At 33.6% G+C, this 13,611-nt stretch overlaps 2 protein-coding genes across 2 annotated transcripts; both read right to left on the bottom strand.

Moving 5' to 3' along the window:
- Positions 1-287: 287 nt before the first annotated feature.
- On the bottom strand, positions 288-4,919 carry LOC110726563. Its single transcript, XM_021906046.1, has 2 exons — positions 4,356-4,919; positions 288-535 (listed from the first exon to the last, which is right to left on the bottom strand). The coding sequence occupies exon 1, from the start codon at positions 4,876-4,878 to the stop codon at positions 4,432-4,434; it is 447 nt and encodes a 148-aa protein (XP_021761738.1). The 5' UTR covers positions 4,879-4,919; the 3' UTR covers positions 288-535; positions 4,356-4,431.
- A 269-nt stretch (positions 4,920-5,188) lies between these two features.
- Positions 5,189-8,047, bottom strand: LOC110726595. The gene is made up of 3 exons (XM_021906075.1): positions 7,230-8,047; positions 6,788-6,964; positions 5,189-6,043 (listed from the first exon to the last, which is right to left on the bottom strand). Exons 1-3 carry the CDS (start codon positions 7,242-7,244, stop codon positions 5,189-5,191), a joined length of 1,047 nt encoding a protein of 348 aa, XP_021761767.1. The 5' UTR covers positions 7,245-8,047.
- Between the last annotated feature and the right edge of the window lie 5,564 nt (positions 8,048-13,611).

The following is a 13,611-nucleotide window of genomic DNA, read 5'->3' as shown; positions in this document are numbered from 1 at the left end:
TCCCTGAATAATAAACAAATTTGTTGAGGTTACAACGGTAAGCAAAACAACTTGAAAGAGCTCTATATAACCTCACAATGCATCCCACAATGCAAGGTAATTAAGATAGATCATAGAAGAAATACTCTAATACTGTACTTCCATATCTTATACAGAGTAATAGTAAAATCAATGACTATATATATGTAGTAATTACTTCTTAATTGTAAAGAACATTCAACGTAATCAAGTGACAACGATTCATCTTTGTATTAACCAAAGATATTTGGAAAATTGCTATAAACAAATAAGAACATTACTTTATTGAATGTGACACGGAAACTTAATTAATCTGAGCTAATTTGCAGCTCTCTCTATCCCTCTCTATAGAAGCAGCAGCCGCTGTGGTTGTTAAATCAGGTGCTAATTTCACATCAACAATGACGTTGAAAGGTTGTTCCATCTAAATTCACGTAACCTTCTTAGGCTTTGGTTTTTCAGCAAGCAACAAACTTGTTAACTACTTCCACCACTTCTTCTCAGACAGCGATATGAGCTGCAAATAGAATAGAGAACACTGTTATTATATCATTATATGACAGGATAAAAGTGGTAACTGTGAATTGTTAACCACGAACATGCATAAAATTCACTGTAAAGTAATTACTTAGTATTACAAACAAGTGCTGCATGTAGGGTTAATATTACTTCTTGTAACGAGATACAAACATAATATACAAAAAAAAAAATGTATAAAAATACTTTTAAGCAATGTTTTTGAGGAACTACTATCAAAAAAGTTTTTGCATTGATTTATTGTGGTATGAAACTATGAAAGCATATTACTAGCAACCTTTTGCGTAACCTTCCTACTAGGGCTACTACTAGCAAAAGACATTATCTTTTCACAAGATTTCCCTATCTGACCGTCTGGCGTGGAGCTCTACCTACAAGTAATACAAGGATTCCATCATTTTGAAAATTGATTTCTTTCTGTTCACCTATATGGAAAGGATTACAGCCTACAAAACATTCCAACAACGAATTAGATAATTTTCGAACATGTCAGTGGATATCTACACAATATAGGTCACAAGGGAAGTTTGGTTGGAGATCCCTCCAATATTCAGAGTCCTGAATAAATAATAGGCTCAGGTCACCATCATCAAACATTGTAAAACCAAACAGACAGTTACATTCAATTGGCCAAGGAGAACAAGCCACAACTTCCAAATTAAACATCGAAGCAATCAATAGAAAACAAACTCAAATTCAGAATTTTACATACTACTCTACCAACTTAAATTCTTTAGGTTGATGCCTTTGCCAATAGACAGGATCACAGGATATAGACATAGAGGCAAAATTGCAGTAATACGAACAGCAGCTATATTAGCAAATTCAGCAGCTAAACAGCCAATCTACTTTGTTTTCCCATTAGAACAACAGAAGTCCAGCCTCAATGTTAAAGCCATTAACTATTGCCTATGAGCACTATTTTTAAAGATTAAACCAATCAATAACTACATCACAATATCATAGTTCCCATTTTTGCATTAAGGGCAAACCTTCATAATGAATCTCGAGAAAGAGAATGTTACTGTCATGACTAAATTAGATATAAATAAAACCCCAATGAAATATACATGAGCAGTTCAGAGCCATATATATGCTAATAATGAGGATGATCCTTAGCTATTCTTATTAGAACAGAAAATTCTGAGGTATTAAGAAGATGCAATATCAGATTAGGGGAAACTAGTATGACATGATTGTATTGATAATAATCAAGGTGGAAGTCACCAATTAAACATAGCCAACATTCGAGAGGTTGGTGCTCTCCCAAGTAACTATTTTTCTCTCAACTTTTCTCAACGCCCCGCAATATGCAGCCTATCCCCTATTATTCCCTCGCAATTGCCTGACTTGCTCTCTACTCCAACACTCTAACTAGCTTCTCATAAAATTACTAAATTACTCCTCTTTCTACTACCATTTCCCTCTTCTAGTCTAGCATAATAGCATTAATAATTACTTCTTGAACATTAGAGCTACCAAGAGTACCGATGCATAAAACTAAAACCATTACTTATAGACAATTAGTTATTAGTATAATTACTTTTACTTTTTTGGTTTCCTTATTAATATTATCGATATGGTTACTGCTCTTCTTTTAGGTTGAATTTCATGTAGGTACCATGATATCTTAATGCTATTTTTTCCAAGTTCATGATTCTTTGTCAAATAATTCAAACCAAAAGTACCTCTAATATAATAAGAATGTACGACATGGTCCCAAAATGGAAACTACCACATGTTTGACACAAATTTTGAAGCTACATAATCAAAGAATGCTCCTCCTAAATGAGCTGAAAGAAAAGCAGTGCCAAACAAACTTCTAGTTGCATCCATAAATGAGATGATCTATCTGACACATATGTATGCACATCTAGATAAGAATTTTTAAGAGTCCAAATAAAATACAATAAGATAGTATTGATCAGCCACACAGACTAGAAGCTCAAACGCATACCACCCACCAGTTACCTAGAGATTATAAAAGGATACATTCCAAGGATTCAGCAATCACAATTAGCAAGAAATCCTAAGAATGCATACACAGTTACGTGAGTACAGAGACAGCCGCAATTATCACATAGTTTGCCCCTAGACGACAGTGTTGGGATATTTTCAGCTAATGTAGCCATCCAATGATATGGGGTCTAAACACTCAAGTCCTCACTCTCTCGAGTGCAGACTAACTTTGTTTGCAACACAAATCACTAATGGAGTAATGACAGTTAGAAATGCATCTTCAAGCTGATCCAATAATTCTGTCCTTAATAACTTGTTTTATTCTGCAAGCAAATTTAATTCTTTTGTCCACAAGAAGCAAGTTATATAATCGAATGCATCATGTTAAACAGTATATCCAAACAGAACACTCACTGAATATGTGTTCGGTAGAACGATTTATAGGAATGAGGAGAAGGATAGAGGGAGAAGGGGTATATTTTCCATGGTATGAATAACAAATGGGTTGGGCAAAGGTCATGTGGATCTAACCCAAAGTATTACCAATAAGACAATCTGCTCAATCAATCCTGAAAGAATGTATTGGTTCTTATATCCCTAAATCACTCCTATTAATCTTGATTGCTCGTAAAAAAAAGTACTAAAAGGTTTATGTATCACTCTGAATTCAACAAAGGAAGTTTAATCTCGCTAACTTACAGTTAAATTGAGTATAGGAATCACAAGTGTCTCCTCCTCTCTGCTTTTTACAATCTTTCCAAACCTCCAAACAATGAAAAATTAACCCAAATCTCTTCACCCCTCCCCCTCCCACATAATCATTCCATCCCAAATCTTGCATCACATATATCTGTACTTTTTTGTACCTCCCTATCTGCCCTCTTATATCATCGGCTCCCGTTTTAAATTCCTATCCAACCAAGCAATAGAGATAAGCCATAGTGCAAAAAAAACTCTAATCAGAAAACACAGACAAAGAATTTAAAATTGTTCAAGCTACCCCAACTGGAGCATATAATAAGCTCGAGGATTGGTCATTAAGATATATATATACAGTTGGATTGGAGCAGCTTTTCCATCTTCCATTGTTTTTCCATCTTCCATTGTTCTGCAGCATACTCATGAAAACTCTAGATATAAACACAACTTTGTCTCTCTCTTAAATCCCATTGAGAACAAGTGCAGTTCTGCATGTATGCATCTATTAAGCGCATCCAAAGACTTCACACTTCTTAAATCTGAATATGTCAAATTTATTATGCATGAAGAGATAAAGGTTAAAATGCAATAAAGAATGAGCAATAACCTCGTGTAGTCAGAAGATTAATCTCCCCCAAACCTAATAACAAAATAAATTATCGCTCTACAAGCACAGGATGACTAAATAATTAAGACACATGAAATGACTAAGCAGCAGCCCTGTGCATAGCATTTATGTTTCTCTATGTAAGTGCATCTATTCTATAACCAAAGACAGGCCTAAGAGATCATATCCCCCGCTCAACGTATACCTTAGGTAAAAAAAATGGACATCATTAGAGGAAACCAACTTCGTTAACATACGACATTACTCAAACGTCAACACATAATTCATGATATCTCGGGTTCATTGTTATAGCTTAGCCTGCCTCTTTTATTAATTTATTTATTAGCATATTATTTATAAAGGTAGCTACAATGATGCAGGCACTGTCACATATCAGCACTAAACCAGCCAGCCTACAAGATCAACTAGATTTTAATGGAGTTCAGTGAAAACAAAATCAAAAGTAATTCCAAACTATTAAGCTTGCCAAATCATAGAAAATAGAACTTCATATATTAGAGAGACGAATACCAACCTGGCGTGCCACTTGTGCCATCCTTCGACTATCTCGCGATGTTTCAGACACAGCACTAGATTCTGGGGGCTCAAGATCACCATCCTGCTTCTTTACAGTAATTCTTTTCAAAAGGACTCTCCTGGTGCAAACTGCTATCATCACCACTTACGGACTCCTTCTTCCGTTTTCTCTGGAAAGTATACTTAAGAACCCTATCTTTTGGTGGTGGGCTAGAGAAAACATTACCAGCTTCCAGCAATGTAGAATTGAGGTTTACTGAAGAAGAATTATTCATCTCAAGATCTTGTTTTGAACTCGGAACATTTAAGCAATCCCCAGAACCACTTTGCTGCTTAATCAAATTCAAACTAGTAGCTACATCTGTATCTTCATCCACCACATCTATGCGAACCTCAGTATCATCACCTCGGGTAGTTGCTACATGTTCTGATATCTCGGAAACACTAGAGTGTAATATTGAAGATGAGTTTGGGAGTGTATCTTTATCTATATCATCAGATCCATCACTAGTTACATGCATTTCATGAGAACTAGTTAAGCATGGTTGAGAGTTTGAAAGATTGGAAGTGTTTCGTTGGCCAGAAGAGGAATAACGCTAAATGCAGAAAGATCTCTTCTCCTGCTGCATCTAACAGCTCTTTTTCTGCCATGACAACGTGGTTTTAATGCTTGTAGCATGCTACTACTTTTAAGATCATGTTTTGAACTCGAAACATTTAAGCAATCCCCAGAACCACTTTGCTGCTTAATCAAATTCAAACTACTAGCTACATCTGTATCTTCATTTGCCACAACTACGCGAACCTCAGTTTCATCGCCTCGGGCAGTTGCTACATGTTCTGATAATACTCCCATCTCGGAAACACTTGATTGCAATATTGATGGTGAGTGTGGAGTGTTTCCTTATGTTCATCACTAGAATCATGCATGTCAAGAAAACTAGTTAAGCAAGGTTGAGATTTTGAAAGATTGGTAAGGGTTTCATTGGCCAAATGAGGAATAGTGTTAGGTGTGGAAGCATTTCTTTTTCTGTGTCTAACAGCTCTTTTTCTTCCACGACAACGTGATTTTAATTCATGTCCAAAGCTACTACCTTTGTCCACATGTTTTACTTCTTGATTGTCAAACGGTTTCTTCCCTGAAGAAAATGTAGTATCAGCAACTACAGGAGCCATGTACATCCCTTCACTTTCTTTATCTTCGCTTATAGCTTTCTCATTTTTCAAATCATCCGACTCTCCAGACAGAGAAAAATGGCCATTTATAAGACTCCCTTCATACGCACGTATCCTTTGTGTGCAGCCGTTTCTATATAGCTCAGGTTTTTTGCTTCTCATAATTATTGAAGGAACAACTGGATCACCAGAATAACCAAACTCCGCTAAAGAATTTTCTGAAACATAATGCCCATTTGCTGATATGTCCAAGGAAATAGTTTGCGCAACTGAGACAGCTTCAGATAGCCCATTCTCAGGCTGTTCGGTTCCTTCTTCACAGTGATCATCCCTTTCAGTCGTATCTGGTGAATTCTTTGTTTGGTTATTTGCTACTTCCTCCAACTTCATATGCGCCTCATTCAGCTCTACTCTCAGGTTACTCACTATATCCTCAGCTTCTTGGAGCTGAGCTTCTAGCTCTTCTATTCTTCTTTGTTGGTTTAAGGATTTCATCTCCACTTCATTTATCTGACAATAAAGCAAAGGCAATCAATCAAGTTTCCAATCCACATGCTTAACCCCTTTATAATATCAGAGATATGGTAACTTTGACATAACACATAACCAAAAGCCAAACTATTTAGACTTCATATTAATATATTATAGCATACTCATTGTTATCAAACATGATTAACAGACAATTAATATTCACATTCAAAGCTTTTCTTGAAACAAACACAGAAGAAAATCACCTCCCAATTCATTAAACAGAAGCACACTCCCACAAACTGACCACACTTCACAAGTACTGTGAAACAAAAATCAACGCCGAGGATCACACATACACACAGTGTAAGGCGATCTTCAATAGTATCCTCGAAACCAAAGCAGAAATTAGCACCAACAGGCCAGCTGCCAGCAGAACAATCAACAATGCATCAGATTTCAGAATGATCCCAAAATTGCCAACAAGAACATCATAAACAGAACATCCAATCCGAAACCCTGCCTCGCCTCCCCAATCATAACACGATTTCAAACACCTACTAAAAAAAAATCACAATCCATTATCTCTTATTTCCCAATTGACATACAATTTCATCTCCATCACTACAAACTCAAGACCCTAAATTTAACACCATCAATCAAAAATGAAAACACCCACAACCTAAGATTTGACACCCAACAAAGAAAACATTCACATATCCAATAAAAAAATCGAAAACTCGAAGAAAGAGCAAGAATCACAAGGAAAAAAGAAAACCACATTACTTTAGCATCCATAGTTTGTTTTTGACGGAGTAAAAGACGAAGAGCTTCCTCTTTAGTACAATTAAGATCGTGATGAAATTGTTGTGATTTTCTCTCCGACGCCATTATCCTTGCCGCCGCTTCCTTCGCCGTATTCAGTATTATCTCCGCATAAGCCTTCTTCAACGCCGTCATTTTCTACAAAATTAATCAAAAAAATTATAAAAAAAAACCCACAAAATTTTCAAATTTATTTTGAAAATTAATCAACACCCATTTCTTAAATCCATTGAATTAATCTTAAAAATCATCAAATTCTCCCAAATTCAAAAAAAAAAAAAAAAAAAAAAAAAGGTAGTTGGAAGAACTGAATACACTGTTTATAAAAAGTGGTTGATGAATTTTTTTTTTTTAAAAAGAAATTTTATTCGGAGAAATTGAGGAAACATAAGAGCAAGATTACCTGAGTTTCATCCATTGAAGTGTAGTTTGATTAATTGTAGGATAAATGCATAGGTTATTCCGTATTTTCTGGGTTTGTTTGTTGATGTTTGTTGTTCTTCAGTTGAGTTTAGTTTAATTTTTTTGTTGTGTGTTGCTGTTTGCTGCCTCTTTCTGTTATGAACTGAAAGTTGTTTTAGTGTTTCTCTAGTTCGAACTGTTTTTACTGTTTTGCCCTTGGAATGTTGGTTTATTTACCAGGGTGACACGTAGGATGAAATTGCAAGCGCGCCAAAGGGGAAGGGAATTGGGTCCCACTTTTGATGACGTGGACTGTGAGAGGGAGGAATGTGTGAGTGTCACGTGTATTATGTCACGTGACTTGTTGTGTTTCAATGGACCTTAAAATTAAAAGTCTTTTTTTTTTTCCTTTTTATAAGGGTTTGGTTTGGGTAAGAGGCTGAATTTACTGTTTTACCCTTTAAGATGTTGCTCGTTTTGGGTCTTTGGGAAGTGGAGGGGGCAACGAGTGGTGAAACTTGGCGGATGGACGGTGGAAAAGACTTACCGGTTACCGGATGGTGGGGCCCACAATATAAATATTGAAGGTTCAATTCTATAACGGTTTTTGATTCCCACTACTAAACAACTTTTTTCTTTAATTTTTTGGGTATTATTTGTAAATATTGTATACGAAGGTAGTATAAAATATTCCAACGCTGTAAAAAATATGAAACAGAGGTAGTAATTAATTTCAAAGGACATCTAATACATCATACGGAGTCTTTTTTTTACCAAATTTTTGAAATTGAAAGTTTTAAAGGAACACTGAATTTTTTAAAGAACTTATAAGTCATTTGTAGTACTACCTCCGTTAAATATTAGTTGTAACTTTGGAATATTTTATATCTCACAAATAATACCCCAAAGTTGCAATTAATATTTAACGGAGGTAGTATAAGGGTGTCGTTGTGTCATTTATATACTGTAAGAGTTTATATTATAACTAACTTCATACTATAAGCTAGTCTATAATCTAGACCTGTCAATCGGGTCGGGTTCGGGTCAGGTCGCTCCGGGTCACGGGGTCATTTAGGTCGGGTTACTTCGGGTCACGAGTCGAGAAATGCTCAACCCTAACCCAAAGTGTCGGGTTCGAGTCAACCCAATGGGTTTAGAACAATTTTTTATTTATTTATTTTATTTAGCTTATTTTTTTAATTTTTTTTATTTTTCTAGCTTAATTTACTTTTTTTTTCCAATTTTTTAAACGAACATTTTCACCATATTATTTTTAACCGTTACATACTACATAATTTCAATCGTCACCATTTCATTGAAGCACATCAAATTCTAACTAATAAAAAATAATAATAAAATTAAAAATAAAATTTTTAAACATCCCAAAATTAAAGAAAGAGACCAACATAATTATATATGTGGACTATAATATCTCTTGACATAATATGTAATGCCCCGTATTTTTGAAACGTATTTTCTAATTAATTAATATTTTCAAAAAAGGGTATTTTAGTAATTTATTATACTATTTGAATTTTGGAGCCAAAAAGATATTTGAATTTTCTAAAATTATTTTGGTAATTTTTGTATTTTAATTATCTTCCTTAATTCTATTATTTTCCTTAATTTTTATTTTTCATCTCCTCAATATTTGATCATCTTATTTCCCTACCTTAAAAGCAAAGCCATTTACCATTTAATATTTCATGACTACATACTTACTTTATTTCTTCATTACTTAATCACCATAACCTAGACTTTCCATAATTCTTTAGCTCTCTTCTCTAAGTAATTTCCATAAACCAATTTACCATAATTCTTCCTACAAGATCTTTCCTTAATTCTTTCATTCATGAGCCTATAAATACCCCCTCATACCTCTCATATTCTTCACACCAAAACTCAATTCTCTTCTTCTCTCTTACTCTTCTTTTCCTTCAATTTTTTCCTACTTTTCTTCTCCTCTTTATTAAAAGAAAATCAGCCCGTATATTCTTGGAGCCGATTTTCGGTCACTTCTGGTCAGTTTTGGGGTTTTTCTATTTCATAGAAAATTGTTCCTCTAGAAAAATCCTTGAGGTTAGGCTCAAGAATCATCCAATTCGGAGTTATAGCCTGTAGTTCCCCGTAATTTTAAATATTTTATAAATGAAATTTTATTTTATTTATAATATTTATTTGTATTTTTCCAGAATTTAATTTAAAAAGTTTCAAATTATTAATTGGGTCAAAAATTATTTTAGGCTAAATTATTTTATGAACCTATATCCTACAACCCATTATCATAAAAACAAAGCATAATCCATTTGTTTATTTAATTGACCAATTATTTTCACGAGGCCCAATTCTATCCTACAATTCTCTATTATAAATACCCCATGAATCCCCAAATTTTCCCCACACAAAAAGGTTAGTCTTTATTTCTTTTCCCTTTATTTTTCTTTATTTTATTTTCCCTTCATTTTTCTTTTTTATAATTTCCTTTTCTTTTTCTTTTTTTTTTTCTTTTTTCTTCTTCTTCTCTTTTTCCTTCTTCCTTCTTATTTTTGCCATAATCCTTCATTGTTTTGATAATTATTTTTTATGATATTGTTAATTGATTTTAATGGTTTAATCATGTGATAATTTATCTTAAATTATGAGTTTTATGAATCTTATTATACACTTTAATTTTGTTCATAAAATTAGGGCTTAAAAATGTTAGTTTTCATGTTTTGGGGTTTTAAACTGTGATCTACAAGTTATTCAATTAAAGCATGATTATATTGTAATTCTACTTTCATGATGATGTTTAATTCAAAAACAAATTTTCAGTTTTTCGTAATCAGCTTCTGATCTCCGTTCTTAATTTTTTTTTATCACGTTTTAATCACGTTTAGATTCTAACTCGTCTGATTTTTACAATAAAATAGTGTTTTTCGTGTGTAAATGAAGTTTTAATCACACCTCACTACCTTTGGTAATGGTCACCACCCTCTCGTGGCCAAATTCAACCTCTAAATATGGTTTTCGGGCAGTTTTTTGATTTTTAACGAAGGTTTAATGTTTAAAATAAATTTTCAGATTATTAATGTTTTAATCTTGGGTTTAAATTGTATTGATTTCATGTGTTTCAAGCCTCTAATTTCATTAAACAAAGGTTGTGGTTATTTTATAATTATAAAGTTTGGAACTTTAAAGTTTAATTGCAGAATAAATTTTCAGATTTTTGGTTATTGTTTTTGGAGTCTTTAATTACGTTGAATTGAGGAATTTTTTGGGTTTAAAGTCTACTAACTTTCTATATAATGTATGTAGTGATAAAGATTTCTATAATTTCAAGATTTCATGTGTAAAATAAATTTTTAAATTTTTCTAAAGCCCTAAACTAGCTGTAATTTCATGAATAAGTATGTATTATAAGGTTTTTATGTATTAAAAAACTATATATAAGCTTTTAATTCTAGTAAAAGGGAAAGTTTTAAAGTGTTGTTTACTTGAATTTTTAAGGTTTTAAAGTAAGTTATATTGCTTGGGTATTGATTGAATTATTATTGTTTAGTTTAGGAGAGGACTTTGTAGAAGACGATTTCTAGTTCCTAAAGTGCTTAATCAACTCGTTTACTCAAGGTACGTAAAAGGATACGAAAACCTTGACTTTAGGAGCATGTTTAAGGACTTGGAAGATTTAGAATCAAGTTAGGAAACTTGTGGATTGGTTGGAATTGTATGGTAGTAAGTTTGATTGGTGATTAATGTGATGATTAGTTTTGTTTCATGTATGAGAAATGCGTATTAATTTATCTTGTAGGTATTATTTATGCATTAACTTGCAAGATGAGCTTAGAGGCAAAGGTACGTGAATATGGGGAATGAATCATTTTAATGCTCATTCATGTTTATTGAAATGGAATGAGTAAAGGGAGAATTAAAGTCTTATAAGACGAGGTTGATGATTTGAGGTGCCTTATGCACCTAAGGTGTTTATACACCGAGGTAGTTAAGGGATTTAATAATAAATATTGTTTGTCACTAATAAATCAAGAATTGAATTGGAAATTTGAATTGCTTGAATGATTTATGTATGATTGGTTGTATCATTTTGCATTAGAGTCATCACCAAGTTTAAACTGGTAAATCACGTACACTGCAATAAGGATGAGTAATAAAACTCTGAATTTGTGCACGTCTAGAGTAATGACAAACAGGGGTTGGGGTACATGGGGTATTAGCCGTGTACTTTTTAGAGATCGTCTGATCGACGAGTCTCTTGTTTTCAAATACTTTTTAAAACTATAAGGAGTTAGATGAGATCTCATATTATGGCCACGGAGTCGTGCCCGTCTGCTATTGGATGTTTATTGCTGTTTCCGAAAGGAGGTATGGGGTTTTTCTTTTATTGATGTTCCAAAATGGAGCATGAGGAGACAACCTTGTCTATTGCTTAATCCAATCAATGAATGAAATGAAATTAATTATCGTTAGTAATTAGTGAAGTCTTAGTAATGTTAACAGTTGAGGCATGTCTTTGGGTGATAAGTCGTGTTTTGTGCATATTTGTTAGCTTATTTTTAGTTGGTTTTATTAGCTTAGTCGAGTGTTTTAGTCTATTTTGGTGTAATTTGGTTTAGTTTCGATGATTCGATGCTTTTATGGGTAGTTTCGTTGTTTTTGATGTATTTCAGGATTAACGAAGCTAATTTGGATATTTTACGAAGTCACGAAGCTAAATCGAGGCCCACGAACCTTCACGAGGCTTGTTGATTGAAGAACGAGCTATTTAGGGACTTTTGGAGTGAGGCACGTCCGTGCCTCCAAGTCAGTTTACACAGCTACGAGCTTCGACATTAGGCACGTTCGTGCCTAGCAGGGGCACGTCCGTACCCAAGACTGCAGAATTACACTCGTCAAGAGGCACGTCCGTGCCTGGAAGTCAGAAGACAAGGTTTTGAGCACTCGAGAGGCACGGCTTGTAGGCACGTCCGTGCCTCCTGGAAGGATTATGCGCCAAGAAATTTAATTATCTTCTTATCTTTCTAGGGCTATAAATACACTAAGTATTGTTTTATTTGAAATTAAGTTTTTATTAGTCTAATTTTACATTGTTAAGACCTAGTACTCTCCATTATTTTGCTTTAGCTTTTGTAATTCAAGATTCAAGATTTCTACTTTTCGTTTTTCCATTTAATTCAAGATTTGGTATTTTCTTTTCATCTTTAATTTTCTTAATTATTTTTTCCTTAATTATTTTTGTTATTGTTTATTTCATTATGAGTGAGTAGTTTCTTTATTCCAAGATCTAGGGTAGCCCAATTATGATTGATGCATGATTTAATTCTTTAAATTCTCTAATAACTATTGCAATTGTTTATGCTAAATTTATTTGATTATGCCAATACTAGATTAGAGATAATTAGTATTGTTATTATTCCATAGTTTCAATCACAACGAGAGTTGGGTTTTAACAGATTTGAGTAAATTAATTTAGGGTTTGAGATTCAACATGAGAATAGTTGGGTTGATAATTGGGAGGTTAGAGTATTGTGTTTAATGTCTCTAATTTGCATGATACCATGAGAATAGGCTTGATTGTATGTTGGGGAAGCAATTGATACTCGAGAGAGGTCTTTGGTATTGATTAGGGTTTACTTTTCCCCATTCGATTAGAATCGTATGTTAGGGGTAGAAATATAATTGCATCGATCGTAATTGTGGTGATACTTGATCTTGGATGTTTTAGTTATTTGATTTATCATATTCGTTTGATTATTTCTAGTTTTCCATATTTTAGCATATAGTTTAATCCACCATTGTTGATTCTTGCTTAGTAATAACTTGAGTCTAGATAATTCAGGTGAACCATAGTCTCTGTGGGATCGACCCTGACTTACCCTACTACATAGTTAGGAGGATTAGTTAGGTTATTTTTGTTAAGAGTGCGACCGCCTATCATTGGGTCAATAATTAAATTGTGTGTGCTGATTGATTTCTAGTAACATGCTAGGGATTCTTTGCTATATCTCGTAGCTTGTATGTACTCAGCGTTGCTGATTGCGTGCTTTTGTGTGTCTCTTTCTTGGTCATGGCATTTTCCCTTCAATGACCCTTGTAATGATCCAATTTTTACACTTGTAATATTGGGGAGCAGATTAATTAGTCACAGGTTTTTACATAATCAGAACTTGAATCAAGGTGGTGGGATTTTGAGTGGAGTGTTGGATATTTCCACAGTATATTTCATTTCATAAGTTTGGATTTATTTTAACTCTGGTTTGATTTATTTATTACTACTTTTGTTATGATTTGAATAAGGCCCTTAATGGTTCCGACTTGTAAGACTAAATTTGATTTTGATTATTGGTTTTGAAACTTATTTATAAGTGAGTTAGTTTTTCCGCTGCTAA

The sequence above is a fragment of the Chenopodium quinoa genome, unplaced genomic scaffold (genome assembly GCF_001683475.1).
Source record: "Chenopodium quinoa cultivar QQ74 unplaced genomic scaffold, ASM168347v1, whole genome shotgun sequence".
NCBI lineage: Eukaryota > Viridiplantae > Streptophyta > Magnoliopsida > Caryophyllales > Amaranthaceae > Chenopodium > Chenopodium quinoa.
The sequence above is the reverse complement of the archived record's forward strand: the minus strand, read 5'-3'. Positions and strand labels throughout refer to the sequence as shown.

Excerpts from the sequence above, each read along its gene's own strand:
- LOC110726563 (XM_021906046.1), bottom strand. The coding sequence starts at position 4,878 with ATGCATGTAACTAGTGATGGATCTGATGATATAGATAAAGATACACTC.
- LOC110726595 (XM_021906075.1), bottom strand. Across the intron at positions 6,044-6,787 it reads AACAAACTATGGATGCTAAA|ATAAATGAAGTGGAGATGAA; the intron begins GTAATGTGGTTT and ends CTTTATTGTCAG.